The sequence below is a fragment of the Olea europaea genome, chromosome 15 (assembly GCF_002742605.1).
Source record: "Olea europaea var. sylvestris chromosome 15, O_europaea_v1, whole genome shotgun sequence".
In the NCBI taxonomy this organism is placed as follows: Eukaryota; Viridiplantae; Streptophyta; class Magnoliopsida; order Lamiales; family Oleaceae; genus Olea; species Olea europaea.
Genome location: NC_036251.1, coordinates 16,606,888 through 16,622,257, shown reverse-complemented (window position 1 = coordinate 16,622,257; position 15,370 = coordinate 16,606,888). Strand labels below are relative to the sequence as shown.

Here is a 15,370-nt window from a genome sequence, read left to right as displayed (position 1 = left end):
GACAGGACTAAACATATAGATGTTTAATTTCATTTTATAAGAGATATTATTGAAAATGAGATAATAAAGATTGAAAAGGTTTCAACCAAATATAACAATGTAGATATGGGAACTAAAGTTCTTCCTCTATACAAATTTAGGGATTGTTTAAATCCTCTAAATGTTGTTACTAACTTAGGATATTTTTGCAGGTACACAGAGCATATGAAACCATAAGGAGAAGTTAACCCCTAATCCACATGAAACCCAAAGATGTTAAGGAAGGTAGAGATTGTTATAATTTGCTTAACATCTTATTATTTGAGGCCCAGTGATGTAGCCCAATAAATTGTATTTTCTATGGTTGGCCCATATGGTGGAATGTGACCCGGTTTGGCCCCTTGTGCTCTATCTCGCATTTACTTAATACACGACTTATTGAACGGCTGAGATGATGACACATGTTGTTGGTTGAAACCTTGGATGCATTATGACATTTTATATTCTAGTCTCTCTCATTTTTTCTGGCATTTTTTGAGATTATTCTAGGGTTTAAGTCTCTATTCGTCTTTGTGATTTCTCTCTCTGAAAACCCTTGGTTTTCATCTGTAATCTTGAGTCTTTTGGTATTCTTGGTGATGTCCAGTGTAGATCATGTTATGGTTAGAGTTTATTGTTCTTGAGTGAACTGAAACTCTTGGTTACTTGGTGTAATCTGTAAACGAGAGAAAAAGTGAGAGTTGAGTCTGAGGGCTTTAAGTCGAGTGATTCTTAAATATCTGATTCTTGTATTTTGACACACTTTGTTGGATTCTAGTGGATTAGAGCATTAACCACTTAGGTAGAAGCTCAACATGATGAATGGCCCATTCTTGGGTACGGGCGAAAAAATCTTTGTGTTTGATTTACTCGATTTAATTTTTGGGACTGGAAGATACCAACAGATAATCTAGTTCAAAATTACTATATTTGTGATAAGTTTATTCTAATACATGAAAATAAAATAAAATTAAAAATTAACTGATAAACTAAAGAACTTTATCTTTGATAATTTGATTGAAGAAAGTTTTAGTCTTAACAATCAAATGATTGATCAAGTGTCTATCGGTAGGCAATAGTCAAATTCTTCCTTTATACTCTGTCAATTTCAATGGGAAGAATTTCTTATTCCTTCATTGCATGGATTTAGGATTGATCTATTCTACAATTGTCATCAACATATCAAGTGGAACTTTCTCCGCAAGAAAAAAAAATGTAAGATCAACTGCCTGTTCGGTAGTGACTATGAGAATTGATTTTTTAATCGTTAAAAAGAAAAGTGGGTCACACCTATAAGCGAAGAAGTCAAAAACAAAAAACACAGTTTCAGCTCACCCAATAATATAAAGGCAAAACGTTTGGACTTTGTTCGCATTTCTCCACTCACTGCAACGGCCCAAATTTGCCTCAACTTATACCACTAAGTGCACGTGTTTTTGTAGCAATTTTTTACCTCAAAAAATCAATTTTTTGACCATTATTTTATCATTCCAGTTGTCATTTTTTTACTTCTTCACTCATAGATGGGACCTATTTTTCTCTCTAACGATCAAAAAATCAATTCGCATAGTCACTACTGAACAAACCCTAAATACAAATATACGAAAAAACTTACATTTTCCACACGCATAACTCGTACATTTTAGTTAAGTTAATGCCTCCTCCAATGTAAGGGGGTAAAAGAAGAAAACATTTCTTACTCAATGCCAACTCTTCCAATTATGTCTCGAAGCCAAGCATACAATCCTACCCAAATTGGAAAATTCTCCTTTTGTGTTTCGCATATGATGATCCCAATGTTGTACTAAACACAGCTGATGTCTAAATATTTTTAGAATTTATAGTCTAGCGACATATTTTCTGTTCAGTTTTTTGTCGAACTAGCTAAGCTGCCTTTGTTTCAAGGAGAATAGTACTCAACGAATGAATGTTCAGTCTAACTGGTTGTCAGGTAATCCATCTACAGATAACTGATGAGTACATCACTGTTCTTATTATAGTTAGCGCAAGAAAATTCATTAAATTCCTATAGAACTTTATCGAACTAGACAAGATGACATGAATTTGCATGTTACTTGGTAATGTTTACAATAACAAGCCCAAATGAAGCTAAAGTAAACAAGGTAGCTGAAAATTGAAAGCTATTCTTCTAAACATAATATGCCCATTTCCCCAAGTTTTGCGCATCACACGCTCAAAGTTAGACCGCATGATGTATCCAATTCAATGTAGCTCCTATACAAACATGAAATCAACACAAATCTATCTATAGGGCAATGTACAAAATAAAACCTCATATTCTTTATGACGAATGGCTTCACAAAGATAAAGACTCCAACCGCGCATTTCTTGCATTAACAATCTTCAACAACTCCATGGCCTTGTTCTTTCCCTTCTCGCTCCCGTTCCGTGACACGTCAATAACCCCATCAAGCACCCTCTCTTCCATTTTTCCGCATGCAGATTTGGCAACCTCCTCACTCCCACACAACACCAAGTTCAATAGCGCAGAAATTGAATTCTCCTTAATCCTGCGCACAATTCAGAGGGTAAAGCGCAATGGAAAATAAAGCCCTTAAAGAATCCTTAATTGACTCCTTCGGCCATCTCCTTGGAAGATATGGATAGATTCAAGATCGTGGCAATGGCATTCTCTTGAAGAATCACGAGGAAATAAGTGAAAATGGCCATTTGACCCACCCTTATTTCTACTTTGGCCTTTGACTGATTTAAAAAAAAAAAAAATGAAAACACAATTCAAAGACACTTTTCCAAAAATATCCCTCCATCTTCCTCTCTCTCTCTCTCTCTCAACAGTTTGGAGATAAGAAATCAGATTCACTGACAGTCGACCGTCCAGACATCTCCCTCACCAAAGAACTTTCGGTTGCCCGCTATTAACAGTTGTAAAAATTAGTTTTTGTGGAATTATAATTAGATTATTGGGTTTTGTGGGTTTTAGTTAGATTATTTGTTGAAATATTATTTTGTGGTATGAAAGGCATGATTTAAGCTAGATTTGCGTATAAATGACTTGTATTGGCCAATTTTTATTTTTTGGGGACCTCGAACTCGTCGGAAATGGTGGAATCCGACGAGTGGAGATGAAGATGTCGGCCAGCTGTCAACAGGCGGCTGTTAACAGCCAGTCCTAGAGCCGGCTGTTTAACAGCCGATTTTTTTTTTTTTGTAATATTAAATTTCCTAAATTAATTTAAAGCATTAAATGTTTGGAATTGTTAATTACATATTTTTTTCATGATCAAATTTAAAGGAATTTGTTATTCTAAAATTATTTTTTTAATTCTAATTTTAACACTTTATTTGAAATTAAATTAAATTTAATTTTAAATTTAAATCTAAATTTTCATTTTAATTTAAAGAAATTTGTTAATTTAGAATTTATTTTCAAATTAAATATTTAATCCTAATTTTAAATTTTTAATTTTAATTTTATTTTAAATTTAAATTTTCATTTTAGTTATAATTTTAATTTAAAGAAATTTGTTATTTTAAAATTACTTTTTGAATTCTAATTTCAACTTTTTATGTTAAATTTAATTGCAATTGCACTTTTTATTTTAAATTTACATTTTTTTAATTATGACTTTAATGTAAAGAAATTTGTTATTTCAAAATAAATTTTTAATTCTAATTTTAAAATTTTATTTCAAATTTAATTTAATTTTTTTATTTTATTTTAAATTTAAAGAAATTTTTTATTTCAAAATTAATTTCAAATTACTTTTTTAATTCTAATTTCAACTTATTATTTTAAATTTAATTGTAATTGTAATTTTATTTTAAATTTAAATTTTCATTTTAAATAATTTTAATTTAAAGAAATTTGTTATTTTAAAAATAATTTTTTAATTCTAATTTCAAATTTTTATGTTAAATTTAATTGTAATTGTAATTTTATTTTAAATTTACATTTTCTTAGTTATAGTTTTAATGTAAAAAATTTTGTTATTTTAAAATTAATTTCAAATTAAATTAATAATTATAATTTTAAATTTTTATTTTATTTTAAATTTAAATTTTCATTTTATTTGTAATTTTAATGTAAAGAAATTTGTGATTTTAAATTTATTTTTGAAATTATTTTTTTAATTCTAATTTTAACTTTTCATTTTAAATTTATTTGTCATGGTAATTTTATTTTAAATTAAAATTTTTATTTTATATAATTGTAATTTGAAGAAATTTATTATTTTAAAGTTAATTTTCAAATTACTTTTTTAATTCTAATTTTAAATTTAATTGTAATTGTAATTTTATTTTGTTATTTTAATTTTAAATTTTATGGCAATTATAAATTTTCAATAATACAGTTAAAAATTCGATTCGCTTAATTTTGGGTTATTATGCTTCATTCCATTATTTCATATACAATGTTCTAATATTCTGTTTCAATTTTTACAGGATGGATTATCATCTGGATGCAGAGCTGAGATAGATACTAGGTAAAGTTATGTGGAACAGTAACTTTGACAACTTTATCCAGGTTCTGGAGCTGCTGGACGACTAGCCTATAGATATGCTGCATTAGTCTTTTCTGTGGCCTTTATACCCTATGAGAGAGTTGTAGTATTCGGGTCAGATGATGGATGCTCTTTTATGTCGGCTGCTGAGTCTAGTCGACGGCGATGCCCTCCACTTTGACCTCGAGGGCAAAGTCGCTAACTTTTTCATGTTCGAGTTTGCCCTACTGACTAGATTGAAGATTACCGGCGATGAGGCAGCTAGCGACGAAACTCAGAAAATAAATAGGCTGTAGGACACTTACTTCCAGGGATAGGGGCGGTGGTTTTGCCTCAACTGATGGACGCAATCAAGATGTGTGACGAGATGTTGAACAGACTGAAGTTAGGTCTGGTCTACATCATTGAGAGCGTGATGCGGTGTCACCACAAAAAAATTGCGATCGACCTCTTCTACCTCGAGATCGTCAACGACATAGATCGCTTCAACAGCTATCATTGAGCCACTGATGTTTTGAGAACACCGTCCACATCTTCACCAGGCCACACTCGAAGCCCAAGGGGCCTGTGTGTAAGTACGATACATACAGATTCCCCTTGGCACTGCAGGTAAATGATTAACGCAATCAATGTTAAAATATTTTTTCTATTGAATTCGCATGTACTAATTTATGTCTTGTAGGTCTAGGCGTATGAGACCATCCTCATATTGGGTACCTGCTTTGCATGGCGAGAGGAGACACGCTGCCCTCAGATGCACCATTGGTGAGCATCTCGAGCGGAGGGATGTCCCACTCGGAAACAATTATTGGCTCTCCTCGACGACCCTCATGTGAGTATTGTAAATTTGTGATTTATATTGTACATGGTTAAAAATCTCATTACATGATTTTTATCTTTTTAAAATGTCAATATGTTAGTTTGAAGTAATAACTCATTTGTCGTCGTCAATGGAGGAGGCATAGGGTCTCATGCGTGAAGTAGCGGTTCCGCAGCCCAAGACAACCAGATGTCCAATTCGATCCCCGATCGAGATTGGGTAAGTGACTTATTGATTAATATTTTGTATGAGTTATCAATTATTGAATAAGTTAATAATATGTAAGTTTGTGCAGGACCGCGAGCCAGTTGATCGGGCATTACCTCCGCGGCCATTTAGGGAACCTTCATGATGAGGTGATAGCACTTCGAGGTACTATAGCAGGCAGCCGATGGGGTGACGGAGGTGACGACCGGGGGGTGATCGAGAGGATAGAGATGGGGTCACCTAGAGTCGTGGTCGGAGGATGTATGGGACTCCTTTCTTCAATCCATGGAGGATAGGGTGGACTCAAGGACAGAGAAGGGGGTGGCCTGGAGGTCGGAGGAAGGGGTGGCCCTGTTAGGGATAGGAACGATGGTTGAGGAGGTGGTATCGATGATGGCGGATGAGGGTGTTGAGCAGGTGGTGTTGACACGAGTAGATGAGGTGGTCGACCCCTCGGGGATAGGAGCTATGGTCAAGGAAGTGGTGACGACGAGGACGGAGGAAAAGGAGAGTGTGGAGGAGGTGGTCGTCGCAGGTGGAGGAGGGGACGTTGCCCGAGGTGGGCGAGGGGAGGATGACGGCCGTAGCTGGGGCGAAAAAGCGTGCTGTTGACTTGCCGGAGCTGGTGGTAGACAAGAGGCCGAGAGTGCCGTCACAATACATTATCTCTCCCTTCACGGCTGAGACAAAGAGGAGGAAGTTCGTCGATGGGACGATCCCCAACCTATTTCGGGTGGTAGACCATGTCGAGTGGAAAGCGTTCGAGACGGAGTAGAGAAGAATGTTGCCCGGGTTAGTAATCATGATATTAGTGATATTAATACATACCAGTGATCATTACTCGTATACGCTTTTTTAACATTTCTCTGTTTCTTTTGCTAGGACCAGTCGTACGATCGGTACTGGGACGATATCCGATACTTATAAGTGGTTCCACGACATCATTACTTCAGGAGCCTTGCTTGCCGACAATGTAAATGAAGTAGTCATACTGTTAATTTTTATGACTTATATATCATTGTTTGTTTATGCAATGAAATAACTCCATTTTGTATTGATATTTTTTAATACAGCACATTGACCTGGCCATGAACTTGTTGCGTGATTAGGTTCAAAGATATTCGGGCTCATTTGACAGTCCTGGCTGAGTTATACTGAATTTGGAGTTTGGACGAAACGTTGACATTGAGTACCAATTGCTCCAACATGCCGGCAAGGAGTACGCGGTGCCCAACTACATGCTCAAGTGAACCATAGGGATGTGGCCACGTGTCGGGTAGAAGTCGTAGGAGGGTTATATACATATTTACATATCAGTAATCCTGAATCATTACTGCATAGCCTTGGAGATTGTGTTCGCTAAGTCTACTATATACGTGTATGACCCCAATCATTTATATCTGACACAGGGTCAGCTTAAGCAAAATCTGGAGTCCATTGCTGTTTTTGTCCCTATGATGGCTAGACAGACGAGACTGACTGTGAATGACAGATTAGCCGTCGTGTTGGGATACGATCACGACGAGGCAGACAATATCGTAAGTGGTTCTGAAATTTTTAAAATTTAATACTTAATTTTTTTCGCTGCACGGTACTGATCGAACTCATTTTTTTTATTTGTAAGGGCGATTGTCCCATTCTTGCAATAAAGTATATTGAATTTCTGAGTATAGCACATAATGTTGATGAAATCAACCAATCTCGGATACAAAGTTGGTGGAATAAGTTGGCGTGCGACTTATTCTATTTTAATGGTGATCCATAGATTTATTACAATTATTAGTTGTAATTTTTTTGTAATTATGAAATAATTGTAAACACTGTAAATATTGATTTGTTGTACTTACAAAATGTTTGTAACACACTGTAATGGATTATGAAATGATTATTAACTACGACGGCCTTTGAAATATTGTAGAATAAATGCAAACACTATTTAATTCAGATTAACAACATTACCAAATGATCTAACTATCATTTAGAGGAACATGACTTGTACAATATTGGCGAGTATGCCCTACTGATTTGCACCAACTGTACCTACGTGGTCGAGGAAATTCTCCGGTAGATGGTATTCTAGACGTATTTGGAAGTCGAGGACAACTCAGTACAATGAGAGGTGGCAACAATATTGAGTGGCGAATATGGTCGGGGAATTCCCACTCAGCTTCATTGGGCAGAGAAAATATTGTTTCAGCATACGCAGCTCTCCAATAATCAATCGTGTAGTAATGAGAGCACAATATTCTAGCTGCAAATCCTCGATACATAGCAACTGTGACTGCATGCTCATACGAAAAAGTCCCCAACTGAAATTTTTTACAACTGCATGTGTTATCAGTCAAGTCCACCATGTATGCTGTATTACGTGCACATTCCACTGAGAAGCGTGACTCGTCTAGTGGTTTGACATTCAACTGTCTCGCAAGTTCTGCAGCTTTGAATAGCCTTCCCTCTTGCGCCGAGGTTAGCACACTCGTGCAATTCTGTAATTCCGCACGTCGATCGTGAAACCACTACTGCAGCTTGGTACGGATATTCTCAATCAGTGTAAGAATGAGTAGTTCTCGATCCTTCTTGAATAATGCATTGAGAGACTCCGCGTTGTTTGACGTCATCATATTGTATCAACGTCCTGGAAAAAATGAGCGCGCCCAACGTTCAATCCCCATTTTCGTTAGATAATCCATGCATCGAATGATTTACTGCCTATTTCAACCATAAACTTATTACACTCTTCAACACTGTAGGCTTTAGCCGCTCTCCTGAACAATAAAACGATACCTTTGCCCCGGTACCCGATCTTCAGATTGCCTTGAATATGGTACATGCAATACCCATGATGTGCATCTAAAAAACTTCAACGATACCATTTATTAAGGGTTGTCCCCGATCTATTACAAATGCAAGGTCCTCGACTTCCCTGATTACTTCCCTTAACTTTGTGAAGAACCACAACATTGACAGGTCATTCTCACTATCGACTATGTCGAACGCAAGAGGGTAAATTTAGATGTTGGCATCTTGACATGTAGCAATAATCAATTTGCCTTGATATTTAGATTTCAATGTTGTACCATCAACTCAATAATCAACTTGCCTTGAAATCCTCAAATGCATTGTCCAAGAGCCATGAAGAAGAATTTGAAGCAATTCCCACCCTCCGCCTCAATAAAAAAATTCCGAGCCAGGATTAGTTTTCTCCATGTTATGGCAATACCTGGCCAATTTAGCATAGCTTTCCTCTGCAGAGCCCATTAAATCCTCAAACGCACATTCCTTGGCCTTTCACGCCTTCTGGTAGCTCAAGACTACTCCGTACTCTCGACGGATATCGTTAATGATGTCCGATGGTCTATAGATCGTACGAGGATCCTGATACTTGTGCATTATCTGTCGACCAATAAACCAAGCTCGGGTTTGCCTGTGATCATTTCGACAAAATCCTACTTTACAAGTATGTTCCCGTGTGTACTTGCGAACTACAAAGCACTCATTCGTGTTCATCTTCGTCGCTCGCAAACGCCAACAGCAACGGTCGTCTACGCAGGCAATTGTCAACAACGAGTTGTTTGATTTTTTCACTTTGAACTCAAAGTTGTATTTCAACGCAATTAAGTGCACAGCTTCCTGCAAATCTTTTTACATTTCAAACAGTTGCTCGACATACAAATCCTCACTATCGAAAACCACACGAGAGGAGTTAGAGGACGGTCCACTCGATCCAGCCCCTGAGGTCCCACCCCATTCATGTCTCTATCGGGATAGAGCGATCAAATCCTCGTCTGTAAAAGTATTTACATTTTCACACTCATTGTCGTGAACTATGGACGAAATTCTGTGAGTAACTGTCTCTGAAATAATCGCATCATCTTTACGAGCTATCTGGACCGTATCCCAAAAATCATTAGCATTGTCATCCCCTCCATCTGAGTCTACTTGTTCACCTTCAACATCCTTCCTCACTAAAGTCACGCAAATAGGAGTCGAGTGCCTATTGTTCATTTCAAACAAATAATTCACTTTGACATCAGAAGAAATTGTCACAGGTGGACTCGAAACTTCCTGATCGCTGAATTTAAATTTCAATTTCATGTCATATTAAGAGAGATCGACATTTAGTTTGTTCTATAAAACATTATAGAGTTCTACATACGTTGTTTTTGTTATTGAAATTGGGATACCACCACGCTTATCACTCGTCCATTTCCATACTCGTCGATCTCTTTCGTCCAATTCGAAATCACCAAATTAACAAACTAAGACTACAACCATATCTTCATAACGAAAAAAAATTTTTAATTGCAAGAAAATATCGAACGAAATAAAAAAGTTAAACAGCCGGCCGAAACAGCCGACTGTTCGATCGGTTGTTCCAGCAGAAATTCCAGTCGACTTCGGCACTGTCCATCCAGCTATTAAATAGTCCGTTTGTCCAGTCGGGTTTTTTCAACTACTAATTGGACAGTCGGCAATTCAAATTCGCTGTCCGACAGAATAAACACGCCAAACTTTTGTAAATTAATTTTTCAGTATTAATGCAGATGAATTTTTTCTCGTTAAAGGCTTAAAATTTTCACAGATCTATTAATAAAACTATCTACATTAACATTATATGTCGAAATAAATTTTATCTATGCAAACGTAAAATAATTTAACGAAAACAAAATTAAATGTGCGTATTATAAACTTACTGATCTGATGAGATTGATATAAAAAAAATTCAGCTACCGCGTTCGATGAGTTTTTCAAATCTTGAGGTTGAAGCAGATGAAAGATAAAGGTGCTTTTATCTGTGTTGGAGTTTTTAAGTGGGAAGTGTTTGGTTTTTATTTGTTAACAAAATGGTAGTAATGTCTTTTAAACAAAACATTCTTTTGTAATTGTATAATACATTTAAAGGTATTTTTGTCTTTCAACACTCAATAGGCCATTGTCATAATTTTAAGAATTGAACAAATCAAAGTGAAATTTCCCTTCTTTGACTATTCCATTTTTAAAAGTACCCCAAGAAGCACAACCGCTGAATAATGGGCCTCCGATATCAACGGAATAGCTTTAGCCTCTACAATTAACGAGCGGCTTTCTGGGTCACTTTTTGAAAGCAAACATAGCTCGCACAGAGCTTCTGTGCAGGTTTGTTCAGAAACGGAGCTGAGCTTTGTTACAATGGTTTTCACTGTTCTTCGTTTGACAACCTCCATTTCAATTGATTCAAGAAATCATATGGGTTTTTCTTCAGAGGGAATATGAATGACTTTTTGTGAGTCCATGTATGTTGACTTAAAGGAAAAGTATTTTGATTGTATTACGTGAATGGTTGTTGGTACAAGTGATGTAATTTATCAAGAAGAAGATGAGAAAAAGTAGATCTTGACTCCATAAAGCATTTGTTGGGGAGTCATTGAACGGTGTTGTGCATGACAAGAGTTTTGCTATATGTACATCGAGGAGTCCACAACTTTTTTTATTATGCATGACCTCCTTGTGAGGGGCCACAGTGTACGAACAGCAAAACCCACGCCATCTGGATTCAACGTGAAAAGGCCAATCTTAATTCGGTCGCTTTCCCTCGCCTTGTTTTTTTTTATATTTATTTATTAACTATTCACACCAGAATAAAGCATCAGCTAGCTAGCCAAAGAGAAATCTGTGACAGATTTTCAGCTCAAAATTACTTAATCATTTCACTTCATGATGAATTATATGGTCACTTAAAGCGCTTGTTTGGACTCCATTCCTTTGCATTCTATTCTATTTTTTCCCATAAAATTTCGAAAATAACGTACAAAATGTGTCAGAATCATGCCTGGCTTTCCTGAAAAAATATTAATACACATGCAAGAGATTTTTGTGGTCAAATCTTGTTTTGTGTAACATTCCAATTCTGCCCTTCCACTTGTTGAGCCATTCCACTCACGTGCAATTGGTTACGAACTACCACCACCTAAATTGTTTATTCATTATTTTTGCAACGATGTGTTTGTACATTAATAAAAGACCACACGTAACTCGAGCAATAAAAAAAGACATGCCATTTTTTGCAACCAACAAATCAGCTTGTATACTGACGGTAAAAAACGACTCCTGAAATGCGGAAAAAAATCATGCAATTTTCCAACCAACAAATTATTTCACCGTCAAGTAGACACGCCGATTTTCATTCGACCGACATCATCGGACGTATTGAAGCATATTTTAAATGCTCAGACACGAGAAAAGAAAGCGAAGTGTCGAGCGATGACGACTTGATTTAGCAAACTACAAATGCATACTACGTACAGAAATATCAAATTAATGCACACAAAAGTACTAACGTAGCGCCTATGCCATATAATCGCATAATGCTTCCCACGGCACATTTTCCTCGGCTATTGCATCTCGCTCGGCAGCCATTTCATCGTCCTCGTCCGGTAGCTCTATTTCAACTTCTTCGTCATCCACTTCCTCGGCTCTACGAAACCCCTCATCCAGACGCCCATTTCTACGAAGAAAATTGTGTATTCCCATCGTAGCCACAACCACAGCAGTTTGTGTACGCATGCTATAACCAAGCATCCGATCAAGAATCTTCCACCTTTGCTTCCAAACACCAAATGCACGTTCGATCACGTTCTGGCACGAGGAGTGATGGAAATTAAACCATTCACAAGCATTTCTAAAATGACGGCGTCGCCCTTCTCCCACATCGTGAAATTGTTGAAAATGATATCTAATGTCAGAACCCTTATAGGGAGCCATATACGCTGGCTTATGTGCGAACCCGGAGTCGACGAGGTAGTATTTTTTGTACGTCGGAACCGGGAAATTGACCTCCGGACTATGTACAGCTCGGGCCAAGACTCGACTATCATGTGTGTTCCCTGTGTGCCTCGGCAACACGAACGTGAAACAAAGATTGAAATCGCATGCGGCCAACACATTTTGTGTTGGAATCCCTTTTCTACCAATAAAATTTTCCCTTTGATGTCTTGGCAGTACGACTCTCACATGCGTACCGTCAATTGCACCTATACAATCCTAGAAAAGTGGATAGCACTCCGGATTCGGATGATGGTGTGCGGCGCTTTCGTTTTACCGAGGATCTGGTTTTACCATTTTCACACTGAACGTTAGGCATGCCCGAAGGTCCATCATCTAGATCTGGAGCGTTATCCACTATTCCAAGATTGTATATGTGCAATTGACGGTATGCATGTGAAAGCCGTACTACCAAGACATCAAAGGGAAAATTTTATTGGTAGAAAAGGGATTCCAACACAAAATGTGTTGGCCTCATGCGATTTCAATCTTTATTTCACGTTCGTGTTGCCGGGGCACACAGGGAACACACATGATAGTCAAATCTTAGCCCAAGCTGTACATAGTCCGGAGGTCAATTTCCTGGTTCCGGCAAACGGAAAATACTCCCTCGTCGACTCCGGGTTCACACACAGGCCAGGGTATATGGCTTCCTATAAGGGTTTTGACATTAGATATCATTTTCAATAATTTTACGATGTGGGAGACTGGCGACGCCGTCGTTTTCGAAATGCCCGTGGACGGTTTAATTTCCATCACTCCTCGTGCTGGAACGTGATCGAACGTGCGTTTGGTGTTTGGAAGCAAAGGTGGAAGATTATTGATCGGATGCTTGGTTATAGCATGCGTACACAAACTGCTGTGGTTGTGGCTACAATGAGAATACACAATTTTCTTCATAGAAATGGGTGTTTGGATGAGGTGTTTCGTAGAGCCGAGAAAGTGGATGAAGAAGAAGCTGAAATAGAGCTACCGGAGAGGACGATGAAATGGCTGCCGAGCGAGATGCAATAGCCGAGGAAAATGTGCCGTGGGAAGCGTTACGCGATTATAGGGCACATGCGCTACGTTAGTACTTTTGCGTGCATTAATTTGATATTTCTGTACATAGTATGCATTTGTAGTTTGCTAAATCAAGTCGTCATCGCTCGACACTTCACTTTCTTTTCTCATGTCTGAGCATTTAAAACATGCTTCAATACGTCCGATGATGTCGGTCGAATGAAAATCGGCGTGTCTACTTGACAATGAAATAATTTGTTGGTTGGAAAATTGCATGATTTTTTGCCCACTTTTCAGGAGTTGTTTTTTACCGGTACTATACAAGTTGATTTGTTGATTGCAAAAAATGGCAAGTCTTTTTTTATTGCTCGAGTTACGTGTGGTCTTTTATTAATGTACAAACACATGATTGCAAAAATAATGAATAAATAATTTAGGTGGTGGTAGTTGGTAACCAATTGCACGTCCGTGGAATGGAAGGACAGAATTGGAATGTTATACAAAACAAGATTTGACCACAAAAATCTCTTGCATGTGTATTAATATTTTGTCAGGAAAGCCAGGTATGATTCTGACACATTTTGTACGTTATTTTCGAAAGTTTATGGAAAAAAAATAGAATAGAATGCAAAGGAATGGTGGCCAAACAAGCGCAAAGTTCCCCTTTACTCTTTAACATCAAACTCAACATAAATTAATAAAATTCAAATTCCAAATTTGACAATCAGCTAGCTGCAGGATTCACGGGCCACACCGAGTTTGGAATTGGGCACGTCAATCAGGATCCGGTGGTTCTGCTGCTGGAAGTTTGCTATTACGTTCAGAACAGAGTTGACGTTGTCGGCCGCCGACGCCATTGCCAAGCAGGAGGTCGTACCAGCGGTGCTCCGGATGATGAAATTGTCCTGCGGCAGAGTAACGTTCATGCCGGAGAATATGAAGGTGATGGAGGGAATGGTAATCGGCACGGTGTAGCAAGTGTCGAAGCCACCGAGAGAGGACACTGTGGCGTTGCCCATCCTTCGCCGGTACTCGTCTCGAACAGGGATATAGGCTGCCTTCACCAGACTAGTGAAGATAGTGCCTATTTGTAATTAACACCAAATTTATTATAGAAAAGAAAATAAAAGAATAAGAACCTATCTAAAATCCCATTAACCCGTAACAATTTTGAATTTTCACCACCAAAAATAATCAAAGCAATCATAAATTAACCTTTTCTCGTCGGAAATTATGAGAAAAACACATCAAAGTTGACTTTTGGGAAAATTTGCAAGTCCAAGAATGTATGTTCCCAGTTTACCTTTCAAATAAAACGGTGCGAGGTTATTTAAAAGTGAAGGAATGGGAGGATTATTTTTGGAAATTGGTTTTTAAAAATGAGGATATTTTTGACATTTGAATTTAAAAGTTTTTGCAACAATTAAAGTGCCTAACAATATACTGTGCACTTCGTAATTTTTAAGAATTAAATTACTGTTGAAAATGAGAAGCTTAATAGTCCTAAAATATTGTATGTAACCTTTTCTTCCAACTTGTCCAACTAAAATCACATAAAATTTTGTAAATGGATAAATCGACCCTAGACACGTGTTAAACGAAAATTTCTTTCTCAATGAAAGAACTTACAAGTGATATTATCCTAGTTTAGTTACAGGCTATTGTTGGATCGGGCTTATGTTTATTGTCCAAGATTCTCTGTGCTTCAACTTTTCAACGCTCTCTCCTTAATTTTCTACAACTAGTATACTAGTAGATATTGTGACCACGCATCCCATCCGTTTTAACGTCCCATTCCGTTAAGTCCATTTTATGAACATTTTTCTTTCAATAATCTTAAAAAATTTAAGATTAGAGCTAAAAATTGTAAATAAAGAAAAAAAAAGGTGAGAAAAGTTACCAGAATCGATGACTGTTCCGGCACCGGTGTTGGGATCAAAGGCAAATGCAGTAGCTGGGATATCCACAACTTTATTTCCAACCTTAATTGCCATTAAATTCACATAATAGAGTGATGATCTTCTTGGATTTTTAAGCA

The 15,370-nt window shown here is 37.2% G+C and overlaps 1 protein-coding gene across 1 annotated transcript; it reads right to left on the bottom strand.

Moving 5' to 3' along the window:
• Window positions 1-13,842: 13,842 nt before the first annotated feature.
• On the bottom strand, window positions 13,843-15,364 carry LOC111410300 (aspartyl protease AED3-like). Its single transcript, XM_023040568.1, has 2 exons — window positions 15,233-15,364; window positions 13,843-14,416 (listed from the first exon to the last, which is right to left on the bottom strand). Exons 1-2 carry the CDS (start codon window positions 15,324-15,326, stop codon window positions 14,061-14,063), a joined length of 450 nt encoding a protein of 149 aa, XP_022896336.1. The 5' UTR covers window positions 15,327-15,364; the 3' UTR covers window positions 13,843-14,060.
• Window positions 15,365-15,370: the final 6 nt, after the last annotated feature.